The sequence below is a fragment of the Silurus aristotelis genome, assembly GCF_946808225.1.
Source record: "Silurus aristotelis genome assembly, chromosome: 7".
NCBI lineage: Eukaryota > Metazoa > Chordata > Actinopteri > Siluriformes > Siluridae > Silurus > Silurus aristotelis.
The window spans coordinates 31,731,881-31,746,783 of record NC_139580.1 but is presented as its reverse complement, the minus strand read 5'-3'; the positions used below and the strand labels follow the sequence as shown (position 1 = coordinate 31,746,783).

The following is a 14,903-nucleotide window of genomic DNA, read 5'->3' as shown; positions in this document are numbered from 1 at the left end:
TGTTGAAGTGGTCTGTTGTTATCTTGCCTGTTTCATGAGTACTTATATTCTGATAACAACCTTTGCATTTTCCCCAGGAGTGTTGGGGCAGGTAGTATGTCACGTGACTTACATCTCGCAACACGTAGACGATGTTATGTATAGAGACACTAGCTAGGAGTGTGCACTGCTTATGTATTTTTGGGTAGTTTAGCGTAGGTAAGCTAGGGCGTGTGGAGGCGCCGGAAACTTGCTTTGTTTAGAGTTAGGTTAGTGGTATACTGAGTCAGTTGGGTTTGTTTTATTGTGTTCTTTTCTTTAGCGCCACTCCCCGCCCCGCTCTCCTGTGAGATTATTTATGTTTTTGTTATTGATTATTTATGTAAATATTGTATATAGTTTGTCACTTCCTTCCCCATGGTTGAATAAACCTTTTGTATTATATTTGGCTTGCGTGTCCTTTTCCCCTGCCTATCCACAGAATGACCGCAGTATGAATGTTACAGCTTCAAACCATAGACTAACAACAAGAAGTCGCAAGGTGCTCTAGGCGCACTAGGTGGTGAGGTGCTCTAGGTGGTAAGGTGCTTTAGGTAGACTAGGTGGTGATGTATACTAGGTGGTGACGTGCACTAGGTGGTGAAGTGAACTAGGTGCACAAGGTGATCAAACGTTCTTGGTGCCCTAGGTGGTGGTGATGTGCTCTAGGTGGTAAAATGCACTAGGTGGGGAGGTGCCCTAGGTGCACTGGGTAGTGAAGTGCACTATGTGGTAAGGTGCTCTAGGTAGACTAGGTGGTGATGTATACTAGGTGGTGATGTGCACTAGGTGCATTGAGTGGTGAGGTGCTCTGGGTGAACAAGGTGATCAAGCGTTCTTGGTGCCCTAGGCGGTGGTGATGTGCTCTAGGTGGTAAAATGCACTAGGTGGGGAGGTGCTCTAGGTGGAGATGTATACTAGGTGGTGATGTGCACTAGGCGGTGAAGTGAACTAGGTGCACTGGGTGCTGAGGTGCTCTGGGTAGTAAAGTGCACTAGGTGGTCAAGTCCACAAATAGGTAATAAAATGCATTAGGTGCTTTAGGTGCAATTGGTAGTGAACTACACTAGGTGGTGAGGTGCTCTAGGTGCAAAACATGATCAAGTTCTCTAGGTGCAATAGCTGGTAAAGTGCTCTAGGTGCAATAGTTGGTGAAGTGCTTTAGGTGCAAAGGGTGGTAAAGCGCACTAGCTGCAATTGGTGGTGAGGTGCTTTAAATGCAACGGGTGATGAGGTGTTCTAGGTGCAATTGGTAGTGAAGTGCTCTCTGTTAAATAAACTAGGTGGTGAGGTGCACAAGGTAGTGAGGTGCACAAGGTGGTGAAGTGCACTAGGCAGTAAAGTGCACTAGGTGCAGAAGTGCAACAGATGGTTAAGTGCACTAGGTGGCCTAGATGGTGAAGTGATCTAGGTAGTAGGTGGTGAAGTGCAGCATGTGCACTAGGTGGTGATGTGCACTAGGTGCACAAGATGGTTAGATGCTCTATGTGCACTAGTTGGTCACATGCACTAGGTTATGAAGTGCTATAGATGCCCTGGGAAGTGAAGTGCTGTAGGTGCAGAAGTGCACTAGTTGTTGAGATGCTCCAGGTGAATTGCACTACGTAGCAACATGCACTAGGTGCACTAGTTTGTAAAGTCCACTAGGTGGTGAGGTGCTTAAAGTGAACTAGATGGTGAAGTCCACTAGGTGGTGAGGTGCTTTAGGTGGTGAAGTTTCTCTAGGTGCACTGGGTAGTAAAATGCACTAGGTGGTAAAGTGCACCAGGTGGTGAAGTGCTCTAGGTGCAGAAGTACACCAAGTGGTCAAGTGCAGTATGGGCTATATGGGCACTAGGTGGTGACGTGCAATAGGTGGTGAGATGCTCTAGGTGGTTCATTAAACTAGGTGGTGAGCTGCACAAGGTGGTGAAGTGCACTAGGTGCAGAAGTCCAACAGATGGTGAAGTGCACTAGGTGGCCTAGTTGGTGAAGTGATCTAGGTGCACTCGCGGGTCATGTGCACTAGGTGGTGAGGTGCACTAGATGCACGAGTTGGTGAAGTGCTCTAGGTGGTGATGTGCACTAGGTGGTAAGGTGCCCTAGGTGCACCTGCACATGAGGTGCTCTAGGTCCACCATGTGGTGAAGGGACCTAGGGGCACTAGGTGGTAAAGTACACTAGGTGATGGGATGCTCTAGGTGCACTGGGTAGTATGTGTTGAGATGCTCTAGGTGCCCTAAGTGGTGAAATGCTATAATTGCAATAGGTGGTGAAGTGCACTAGGTGTACTGGATAGTGAGGTGCTCTAGGTGCACTAGGTCATGAAGTGCATGAGGGGCAGTACACAACCATGAGCAATAGGTGGTGAGCTGCACTAGGTGCAGAAGTGCACTAGGTGCAGAAGTGCACTAGGTGGTGACATGCACTAGGTATTGAGGTGCTTTTGGTGCACTGGTTAGTGAAGTGCCCTAGGTGAAGTGCACTATGTCAAGTCAAGTCAATTTTATTTGTATAGCGCTTTTCACAACAGACATTGTCTCAAAGCAGCTTTACAGAAATCAACAGTCAAGGTGAATGGTGTGCATTTATCCCTGATGAGCAGCCGTGGCGACTGTGGCAAGGAAAAACTTTCTTAGATGTTATGAGGAAGAAACCTTGAGAGGAACCAGACTCAAAAGGAAAACCCATCCTCATTTGGGTGACAAGAGTGTGATCATAAATCTTTCAACAGTACAGAACACTGGAGAGTGAGAAATAGCATGATTACTGGAGTATAAGATTATAAGTGATGTTCTTTCTGCAGTCTTATACAGTCTATATGGTTAGTAGCTCCTAGTTTTATGAGCTCAGCATTTGTGATCATCACAGATCAGAATCAGAATCAGGTTTATTGGCCAAGTGTGTTAACACACACAAGGAATTTGGTTCCAGCTGTTTGTTACTCTCAAAAGTACAGACATAAATAAAAACCTATACATGAAAAAAACAGACACAAGACAAAAACAGACTATACAAGACAATACAGACAATGTGAGACAGTATAGACAGTGTGGGTAATAAATAGGGATACAGACCAGTAATGTACATAAAGTGTGGGAGTGCATGGTAGTGCAAATGACAGTATTGTGTGCCAGGTATGTTAGAGTTTATACAGCAATAGTGTGTGCAACATATACAGATAATGTGATGACTGACAGTTCTGTGCAGTACTCATAGATTTGAAGCAGGGAATATAATTATGGTCAGTTGTTAGTGAGGGTGATTGCTTGGGGAAAGAAACTGTTCCTGTGCCTGGCAGTTTTAGTGAACAGAGTTCTGTAGCGCCTGCCAGAAGGGGGGAGCTGAAAGATGTTGTGTCCAGGGTGTGAAGGGTCATTAATGATTTTTTTCTGCCCGGTTTCTGGTTCTCGTATGGTACAAGTCCTGGAGTGTAGGCAGGGGGGCACCAATGATTTTTTTCTGCTGTTTTAAGTTTTCTGCAGTCTGTTTCTGTCCTGTTTTGTTGCTGCTCCAAACCAGATAGTGATTGATGAGCACAGGACAGATTAAATGACTGCAGTGTAGAACTGTATCAACAGCTCCTGTGGCAGACTGTACTTCCTTAATTGACGTAGAAAGTACATTCTCTGCTGGGCCTTTTTCAGAATCGAGTTTGTTTCATTCCCATTTCAGGTCTTGGGAAATGGTAGTGCCCAGAAACTAGAAGTTCTCCACAGATGACACAGGGATGTTGGATATTGTGACGGGAGTAGTGTTGAAGGGTGTTTCCTAAAGTCCAACTTCATCTCCACAGTTTTGAGTAAGTTTAGCTCAAGGTTGTTCTGACTGCACCATAGCACCAGCTGCTTCACCTCCTGCTCATATGCAGACTCGTCACCATCTTGGATTAATCCGATGAGCGTGGTGTCATCTGCAAATTTCAGGAGTTTGACAGTTGGGTCACTTGATATGCAGTCATTCGTATAAAGGGAGAATATTAGTGGGGAAAGGACACACCCCTGAGGAGCACCAGTGCTGACTGTCCGAATACCGGAGGTAACACCTCCCAGTCTCACCTGTTGTTTCCTGCCTGTCAGGAAGCTGGTGATCCATTGACAGATGGCAGGGGGTATAGTGAGGTTTAGGAGTTTGGAGTGGAGAATTCCCGGAATTATTGTGTTGAAAGCCGAACTAAAATCAACAAACAGAATCCGGGCATATGTTCCTGGGCAGTCAAGGTGTTGCAGAATGTAGTTTAGCCCCATGTTGACTGGGTCATCCACCGATCTGTTTGCTCGGTATGCAAACTGTAGGGGATCCAGCAGCTGTTCTGTCACTTTCTTTAGATAGGCCAATACCAGCTTTTTAAAGGTCTTCATGATGACAGATGTCAGAGTGACAGGCCTGTAGTCATTTAGTCCAGTAATGGAGGGTTTCTTGGGGACCGGGATGATTGTGGAGAGTTTAAAGCAGGAGGGGACCTCACACAACTTCAGTGATCTGTTGAAGATAGAGGTGAAGATGGGAGCCAGTTGGTCAGCACATGCTTTGAGCCAGGAGGGGGAGACACCGTCTGGACCAGGAGCTTTCCTCGTCTTCTGTCTCTGAAAGAGCCGATACACATCCTTTTCACAAATCGTGAGCACAACTTGAGTGCTGGGAGGAGTTGTAAGAGGGGATTCCAGAGGTGTGATGGGGGCAGACATTGGGCTGGGTTGGATGAGAGGTGTGAAGATATTGTTCTCAAACCTGCAGTAGAAGGTGTTGAGGTCATCAGCCAGGTCTTTGTTTGCTTCAGTGGGGAGGGGTGGTCTCCTGTAGTTTGTGATATTTTGCAGGTCTTTCCACACTGATGCAGGGTCATTAGCTGAAAACCTGTTTTTCAGCTTTTCAGAGTAGCTTCTTTTGGCTATTCTGATCTCTTTTGTCAGTTGGTTCCTGGCCTGCTTGTACAGTGCTTTGTCCTCCCCTCTGTAGGCATCTTCCTTGGCATGTCGAAGTTTTTTCAGTTTGGCTGTGAACCATGGCTTGTTGTTACTGAACTTGCAGAAGGTTTTGGTTGGCATACACATGTCTTCACAAAAACTGATGTAGGATGTTAGTGTCAGTCAGCTCATCCAGGCTGTCAGTTCCAGCCTCAAAGACACTCCAATTAGTGCAGTCAAAGCAGTCTTGTAGTTCCTGCTTTGCCTCACTGTTCCATCTCTTCACTGTTTTGACTACAGGCTTAACAGATTTTAGTTTCTACCTGTATGTTGGAATAAGATGAACCAAGCAGTGATCAGAGTTCCCTAAAGCTGCCCGGGGTACAGAGCGATATGAGTCCTTAAGAACGGTGTAGCAGTGATCCAGTGTGTTTTTCTCTCTTGTCGGACAGTTAATATGTTGCCTGTATTTTGGAAGTTCAAGTGTTAGTTTTGCTCTGTTAAAGTCTCCAAGGATAATAAAAAGAGAATCCGGATGTTTTTGCTCCAAGCCGGATATTTGGTTTGCCAGGTTTTGCAGTGCATCATTCACGTTGGCCTGAGGTGGGATGTAAACTCCGGTCAGAATGAATGAGGAAAATTCCCGCGGTGAGTAAAACGGTTTACAGTTTATTACCAGTGATTCCAAGTTTGGGCTGCAGTATTAATCCAGCAATGTGACATCTGTACACCAACGTTCGTTAATGTAGAAGCAGATTCCGCCGCCTTTCGTTTTGCCCGATAGCGCCGTTACGTGATCCGCTTGGTGTAAGTGGAAGCCCGAGAGAAGTAATCCGCTGTCCGGGATTGAGTGACTGAGCCAAGTTTCAGTAAAACAGAGAGCAGCGGAGCATGCAAAATCTTTGTTTGTTCCGTTAAGAAGAGTTAGTTGGTGCTGTGAGCTGAGGTTCGCCAGGTGAATCTACGGGAGCACAGTTCTAAATCCCCTCTGTCGTAGCTTCACTAGCGCGCCGGCGCGCTTCCCCCGCCGGCGTCTCCTCAATGTACCATAGAGAGTAGCTGCTGCTCCAACTAAGATCTCCAAATAACTTTTCGGGTTTGTAAAAACCGGTGAAAAAGTGTCTGGAGTAAACTCCCCGATGTTAAGCGATTCTTCTTTAGTGCAAGTTATTAGGGTAAGGTAACTAAACACACAGACAATAAACAAAAACAAAGAAAGTACTAGAGAGAGTCGTGCCGAGGCTGCCATCCGCGGCGCCATCTTGACTTAACCGCTGATCCAGCATCGGCTTCTCCATGCCAGAGCCTTTAAACACTCCAGGAGGTCCAGTGTCAAAACTCCACACATGTAGTGGGATCCAATTGGCACTGGTACGTCTCTAGATGGTTCGGGATGTTTGTCAGTTCGGCATCTACTTCTTCAAAGGTCCGTAATCATCACGAGGTGGGAGGTGATTGGAGCTGGCCAAACCTCAGGGTGTCTCAGGATGGGGAGAGAAAGAGAAGCAGTGGAGAGAAATTAGCGTAGCTGCTGTTCATGATATTAACAGCACAAGTTGATAATGTGCATGTGATCAGATGTTCTGGAGCACAAGGTTATGATGTGAGACGTGTTATGTGCAGGCTTTGCTAAAAAGATATGTTTTTAATCTACACTTAAACTGGGTGAGTGTGTCTGAGCCCCGAACACTGTCAGGAAGACTATTCCAGAGTTTAGGAGCTAAATGTGAAAATGCTCTACCGCCTTTAGTGGACTTTGCTATTCTAGGAACTACTAGAAGTCCAGAGTTTTGAGATCTCAGGGAGCGTGACGGATTGTAGCGTGTTAAAAGACTGGAGAGATACATGGGAGCCAAACCATTTAGTGCTTTATAAATGAGTAGCAGTAGTTTGTAGTCTATTCGAAACTTAAGAGGAAGCCAATGTAGGGACGATAAGATTGGGGTTATATGGTCATATTTTCTTGACCTTGTAAGAACTCTGGCTGCTGCATTCTGAACTAAATGAAGCTTGTTTATTAATGATGCAGGACATCCACCTAGTAATGCATTACAGTAGTCTTTTCTGGAGGTCATGAACGCATGGACGAGCTTCTCTTTCTTATCAGAATTTAGTAGTAGAAAGTTATGGGTCATCCAATCCCTTATTTCCTTAACACACTCAGTTATTCGAGCTAATTAAGCGTATCACCTGGTTTAGATGAGACATATAGCTGAGTATCATCAGCATAACAATGGAAGTTAATTCCATGCCTTATAATAATATTTTTTAAGGGAAGCATGTATATTGTAAAGAGCAGGGGTCCTAGAACTGAACCTTGCGGCACGCCATATTTTACTTGCATTAGCCTGGATAGCTCTCCATTAAAATCTACGAAATGGTAACGATCGGACAGGTAGGATTTAAACCAGCTTAATGCCTGTCCCTGAATGGCGATGTAATTCTGTAGGCAATCGAGGAGGAGATCATTAACTATAGTGTCGAATGCAGCACTAAGGTCTAGTAAAACCAACAGCGAGATGAAGCCTTGGTCTGAAGCTAAAAACAGGTCATTAGTGATTTTAACTAGAGCAGTTTCTGTGCTATGATGGAGCCTGAAACCTGACTGAAATTCTTCAAATATATTGTTCTCTTGTAAGTAGGAACAGAACTGGGCAGCGACAATCTTTTATAAAATCTTAGACATAAATGGGAGAGTCGAAATGGGTCTGTAATTCATGATACATGATAGCATGTTTGGATCCAGATTAGGTTTCTTAATGAGGGGCTTAATAACTGCTAACTTGAGGGATTTAGGGACATGACCTAACGACAGTGAGGAGTTAATAATGTTGAGAAGAGGCTCACCAGCTGTATAAAACACTTCCTTCAGTAGTTTAGTTAGAATTGGATCTAACTGACATGTTGATTTAGCTTTGATAACATCATACAGCTCTTTCTGTCCTGTACATGTAAAGCAGTGTAGATGTGGAGTTGTCGGCGAGATAATGTCAGGAGATGCTGTCAGAGGTTGAACTGCCACAATTCTTTTTCTAATGTTATAAATTGTTTTGGTGAAGAAATGCAAAGTCCTCACTACTAAACTGTGATGGAACACATTTTTCAGATCCCTGATTTGTAGTTAGTTTAGCTACTGTACTAAAAATGAACCTGGGATTGTTTTTTGTTATTTTCTATGTGTTTGCTCAGGTGTTTAGCTCTAGCAGCTTTTAGCGCCTGTCTGTAGCTGAGCATACTGTCTTTATACGCAATTCTAAATACCTCCAATTTAGTTTTCCTCCATTTTCTCTCCAGATTACGTGTTGTTCTCTTGAGGGCATGCGTATGACTATTATACCAAGGTGCAGGTGCTTGTTCTCGAACCTTTTTTAACCGGATGGGGGCAACGGTGTCTAATGTGCTAGTGAGGATAAGGTCTATGTTGTTAGCCATTTCATCAAGATTATTAGCATTTATGGGTTTAGTGTGAAATTGAGATAAATCAGGCAGGTTATTTATGAATCTGTCCTTAGTGGTTGGAACAATAGTCCTACCAGGTCAATAATGTGGTAAAACACGGTTAATCTGCTCTACCGGTAGTGTGTACAGTATAAGATAATGGTCTGTGATGTCATCACTCTGAGGTAAAATATCTATATCAGTGATGTCTGCTCCGTGGGATATTATTAAGTCTAGTGTGTGGTTAAAACGGTGGGTTGGTCTGGTGACGTTTTGTTTAACCCCAAAAGAGTTAAATAAGTCGACAAATGATAATCCTAGAGCATTGTTTACATCATCTACATGAATATTAAAATCTCCTACAAGCAGCACTTTATCAAAATTGATCAAGAGGTCTGATAGAAAACAAGCAAACTCTTGAAGAAAATCAGCGTAGGGTCCTGGGGGTCTGTACACGGTTACCAGAGCGAGTTTTCTATGCATGTCTGAAAGTACAACTTTAAGAACGAGCACTTCAAATGATTTAAAGCTGAATCCTAATCTCTGACTAACATTAAGAGAGGCACTATAAATGGTTGCTACACCTCCCCCACGACCAGTCTGACGGGGCTCATGCTTATAAACATATCCTGACGGTGTCGACTCGTTTAGACCCATATAATCACCTGGTTTAATCCAGGTCTCAGTGAGACAGTGTGCATCGAGATTATTCTCTGTAATCATCTCATTTACAATCAATGCTTTGGGTGCAAGTGATCTAATGTTTAAAAGACCAAACTTTAGATCTTCGTTGTGATTGTTTATCTGGCACTTTTCAGTTTTAACTGTAATAACTGTAACTGAAATAATTATTTCTGGTTCTTGTGTATTTAATTCTTGGTTTTACTACACGATGAATAGATATGGTTTCTATAAGCTGGGCTGTGTGTGAGCTTGTAACTATTTGGTCTGTTGTATGCGTGTTCTTATAGTTGACGATTTCCTGATGTCTTACCAGTCAGATGGTGTGAAGTATCCTAGAGATGTTATCTGATAGCACTGCTGCTCCAACTCTGCCATCAGGGCGGAAGAACCTAGGACGCTCCCAGAAACAGTTCCAGTTATTAATAAAGAGAAGTTTGTGCTCCCGACACCATGACCGTAACCATTCGTTAAGAGCTAAAAGTCTACTAAACTTCTCAGCCCCTCGCTGGTAAGTGGGAAGAGGTCCTGACACTATGATTCTCGTTGTGGGTGATGTGCTGCGTACCATCTCCACCAGGATCCTGAAGTCCCTCTTTAAGATCTCCGTTTGCCTCAGCCGGGTGTCCTTCGCTCCAGCATGGAGAACAACCGCTCCGAAGTTTTCGTTCAGGATCACGGGTACCTGCAAAGCGACATCGAGAACACGAGCACCAGGAAAACAGCGAGTGGGCACCTTACCTTTAGCTCCGGTAGCGCAGACATGCCGGACGATGGAATCTCTGAGAATCACAGTATCACATTCCGTCTCGCGGAGAGGGGCAAAGCGGTTCTCGGTCGAGATCTCGAAGGCCCGTAGTGGTGGCGGGGGAGACTTCCTCGACCGGGACTTGGCTTGTCTCTTCCGCCGCTGCCGCATCCAGGGTCCATGTTGCACCAGTGCCGGAGTTGTAGGTGCGCTGGGGCTGGGCAGAGAAACACGGAGTTGAGGTGCTGGGAGCGCTAGGTTCAACCCGGGAATTTACCTGGGACGAGTGCTCGTCCGCCCGGGATGTTTCCAGCGCAATTTTCTGCTCTCGCAGCCGGGCATGCTTTGCATGCAGCTCGCGAATCTGTTTCTCCAAAGCCTCCATCTCCGACTCCACCGTTTGCAACTTGAACACTGTGCTCAAAGGCAGACACACAGCCGTCATAGTGCTTATAATCACAAACAGATTTAAGATACACAGATATGATAAAGTAAGAGGCAATGAATATAGTAAGCGCTAGTGGTAGTCGAGTTAACTGACTACAGGCACAAGTCAGGAAGACAAAAACAATTTAGGATTATTAAAAGAGAAAAACAAAACAGAAAATACAAACACGGAACTCGCGGCAAACAAGTCAAACACAGGAAGCTACGTCACCGGAAGTCATGTGAACTACTATGTGAACTACGTGGTGAGGTGCTCTTGGTACATTGAGTGGTGAGCTGCTCTAGGTGGTAAAGTGCACTAGGTGCACTAGGCATTGATGGGTACTAGGTGCACTTGGAGGTGAAGAGCAATAGGTGGTAAAGTGCTCTTGGTGGACTAGGTGAAGAGGTGCTTTTGGTGCCCTAGGTGCTTTGGATGGTAAGGTACTCTGTGCACTCGGGTTAGGGTTAGTTGGACGTGCACTAGATGCAATAGGGGGTGAACTGCGCTATGTGAACTAGATGGTGAAGTGCTCTATGTCCACTAGCTGGTCAAATTCACTAGGTGATGAAGTACTCTAGGTGCACTAAATGGTGATGTGCACAAGGTGCATTGGGTGGTGAAGGGTAGTAGGTGGTGAAGTGCAGTAGGTGCTGAGGTGCACTCGGTGGTGAAGTGCACTAGGTGAACTGGGTGGTGCAGTGCACTAGGTTGTCAGGTGCACTAGATAGTGAGGTGCTTTTGGTGCACTAGGTGGTGAGGGTACTTTTGGTGCACTAAGTGCTGAAGTGCACTAGCTGAACTGGGTGGTGAGTTTCTCTAGATGCACAAGGTGCTGAGGTGCACTTGGTGCATGGTGTGGTGACGTGCACTAGGTGCTCTGGGTGGTCAGGTGCACTGGGTGGTGAAGGCCACTATGCATTAGGTGGTGAAGTGAATTAGGTGAACTAGATGGTAAGGTATTCTATGTGCACTAAGTTGTAAAGGGTGCTAGGCGCTAGGTGGAGAAGTGCTCTGGGTGACATAGGTGGTGAAGCGCTCTAGGTACACTAGGTGCACTAGCTGGACTAGGTGGTGAGGTGCTCTAGGTAACATAGGTGGTGAAGTGCTCTAGGTGCACTAGGTGGTGAGGTGCTGTAGGTGCACTAGCTGGTGAATGGCGCTAGAGGCACTAGCTGTAGAAGTGCACTAGCTGGACTAGGTGGTGAAGGGTGCTAGGGGCACTAATCGAATCAAATTTATTTGTCACATACATACAGGGTACGACATGCAGTGAAATGCTTATTACGACGGTCCGGCATGAGGGAATAGTGTGGGGAGAAAAATAATACAAAGAAAAAGACTGATAAATAAAGTAAAAAAACTATAAAATTGTTTTTTTATATATATATATATATATATATATATATATATATATATATATATATATATATATATATATATACATTGAGGAAAATAAGTATATATATATATATATATATATATATATATATATATATATATATATATATATATATATATATATAATATATATATACATTGAGGAAAATAAGTATGTATATATATATATATATATATATATATATATATATATATATATATATATATATATATATATATATATATATATATATATACAGTGAGGAAAATAAGTATTTGAACACGCTGCTATTTTGCAAGTTCTCCCACTTAGATATCATGGAGGGGTCTGAAATTGTCATCGTAGGTGCATGTCCACTGTGAGAGACATAATCTAAAAAAAAAAATCCAGAAATCACAATGTATGATTTTTTAACTATTTATTTGTATGATACAGCTGCAAATAAGTATTTGAACACCTGAGAAAGTCAATGTTAATATTTGGTACAGGAGCCTTTGTTTGCAATTACAGAGGTCAAACGTTTCCTGTAGTTTTTCACCAGGTTTGCACACACTGCAGGAGGGATTTTGGCCCACTCCTCCACACAGATCTTCTCTAGATCAGTCAGGTTTCTGGCCTGTTGCTGAGAAACACGGAGTTTGAGCTCCCTCCAAAGATTCTCTATTGGGTTTAGGTCTGGAGACTGGCTAGGCCACGCCAGAACCTTGATATGCTTCTTACAGAGCCACTCCTTGGTTATTCTGGCTGTGTGCTTCGGGTCATTGTCATGTTGGAAGACCCAGCCTTGACCCATCTTCAATGCTCTAACTGAGGGAAGGAGGTTGTGCCCCAAAATCTCGCAATACATGGCCCCGGTCATCCTCTCCTTAATACAGTGCAGTCGCCCTGTCCCATGTGCAGAAAAACACCCCCAAAGCATGATGCTACCACCCCCATGCTTCACAGTAGGGATGGTGTTCTTGGGATGGTACTCATCATTCTTCTTCCTCCAAACACGTTCAGTGGAATCATGACCCAAAAGTTCTATTTTGGTCTCATCTGACCACATGACTTTCTCCCATGACTCCTCTGGATCATCCAAATGGTCATTGGCAAACTTAAGACGTGCCTGGACATGTGCTGGTTTAAGCAGGGGAACCTTCCGTGCCATGCATGATTTCAAACCATGACGTCTTAGTGTATTACCAACAGTAACCTTGGAAACGGTGGTCCCAGCTCTTTTCAGGTCATTGACCAGCTCCTCCCGTGTAGTTCTGGGCTGATTTCTCACCTTCCTGAGGATCATTGAGACCCCACGAGGTGAGATCTTGCATAGAGCCCCAGTCCGAGGGAGATTGACAGTCATGTTTAGCTTTTTCCATTTTCTAATGATTGCCAACAGTGGACCTTTTTTCACCAAGCTGCTTGGCAATTTCCCCGTAGCCCTTTCCAGCCTTGTGGAGGTGTAAAATTTTGTCTCTAGTGTCTTTGGACAGCTCTTTAGTCTTGGCCATGTTAGTAGTTGGATTCTTACTGATTGTATGGGATGGACAGGTGTCTTTATGCAGCTAACGACCTCAAACAGGTGCATCTAATTTAGGATAATGAATGTAGTGGAGGTGGACATTATAAATGCAGACTAACAGGTCTTTGTGAGGGTCAGAATTCTAGCTGATAGACAGGTGTTCAAATACTTATTTGCAGCTGTATCATACAAATAAATAGTTTAAAAATCATATATTGTGATTTCTGGATTTCTTTTTTTAGATTATGTCTCTCACAGTGGACATGCACCTACGATGACAATTTCAGACCCCTCCATGATTTCTAAGTGGGAGAACTTGCAAAATAGCAGGGTGTTCAAATACTTATTTTCCTCACTGTATATATATACACATACAGTGGGGAAAATAAGTATTTGAACACCCTGCTATTTTGCAAGTTCTCCCACCTAGAAATCATGGAGGGGTCTGAAATTGTAATCGTAGGTGCATGTCCACTGTGAGAGAGACATAACCAAAAAAAAAATCCAGAAATTACAATATATGATTTTTAAGCTATAACATATCAAGGTTCTGGCGTGGCCTAGCCAGTCTCCAGACCTAAACCCAATAGAGAATCTTTGGAGGGAGCTCAAACTCCGTGTTTCTCCGCGACAGGCCAGAAACTTTCTCAGGTGTTCAAATACTTATTTGCAGCCGTATCATACAAATAAATAGTTAAAAAATCATATATTGTGATTTCTGGATTTTTTTTTTTTTAGATTTGTTTCTCACAGTGGACATGCACCTACGATGACAATTTCAGACCCTCCATGATTTCTAAGTGGAAGAACTTGCAAAATAGCAGGGTGTTCAAATACTTATTTTCCCCACTGTATGTATATATATATATATATATATATATATATATATATATATATATATATATATATATATATATATATATATATAATAATAATAACAAGCTTCAGTTAGTTCAGAATGCAGCAGCAAGAGTTCTTACAAGGTCAAGAAAATACGATCATATAACCCCAATCTTATCGTCCCTACACTGGCTTCCTGTTAAGTTTCGAATAGACTACAAACTACTGCTACTTACTTATAAAGCACTAAATGGTTTGGCTCCCATGTATCTATCCAGTCTCTTAACACGCTACAATCCGTCATGCTCCCTGAGATCTCAAAACTCTGGGCTTCTAGTAGTTCCTAGAATAGCAAAGTCCACTAAAGGCGGTAGAGCATTTTCACATTTAGCTCCTAAACTCTGGAATAGTCTTCCTGACAGTGTTCTGGGTTCAGATACACTCTCCCAGTTTAAGTGCAGATTAAAAACATATCTTTTTAGCAAAGCCTACACATAACACACATCACACACATCACATCACAACCTTGTGCTCCAGAACATCTGATCACATGCACATTATCAACTTGTGCTGTTAATATCATGAACAGCAGCTACGCTAATTCCTCTCCACTGCTTCTCTTTCTCTCCCCATCCCGAGGCATCCTGAGGTTTGGCCAGCTCCAGTCACGTCCCACCTCGTGAAGATTATGGACCTATGGATGATCATGGAGAAGTAGATGCCGAGTGTTTAAAGGCCCTGGCATGGAGAAACGTTGAGCTTTTTATACCAAAGACTGTAAAAAGAACATTCACTTATAATCTTATACTCCAGTAATCATGTAAGTTCTCACTCTCCAGTGTTCTGTATTGTTGAAAGATTTATGATCACACGCTTGATGTCACCCATATGAGGATGGGTTCCCCTTTGAGTCTGGTTCCTCTCAAGGTTTCTTGCTCATATCATCTAAGGAAGTTTTTCCTTGCCACAGTCGCCACGGC

The 14,903-nt window shown here is 43.6% G+C and overlaps 1 protein-coding gene across 1 annotated transcript in view; it reads right to left on the bottom strand.

Moving 5' to 3' along the window:
• Positions 1–9,280: 9,280 nt before the first annotated feature.
• The window catches only part of LOC310728720 (uncharacterized protein), a 75,418-nt gene continuing 69,795 nt past the window's right edge, over positions 9,281–14,903 (bottom strand). The window contains exon 3 of the mRNA XM_083546534.1: positions 9,281–9,988. Coding sequence (XP_083402660.1) covers positions 9,340–9,942 — 603 coding nt within the window. The 5' untranslated portion in view covers positions 9,943–9,988 and the 3' untranslated portion in view covers positions 9,281–9,339. The remainder of the gene's footprint in view (positions 9,989–14,903) is intronic.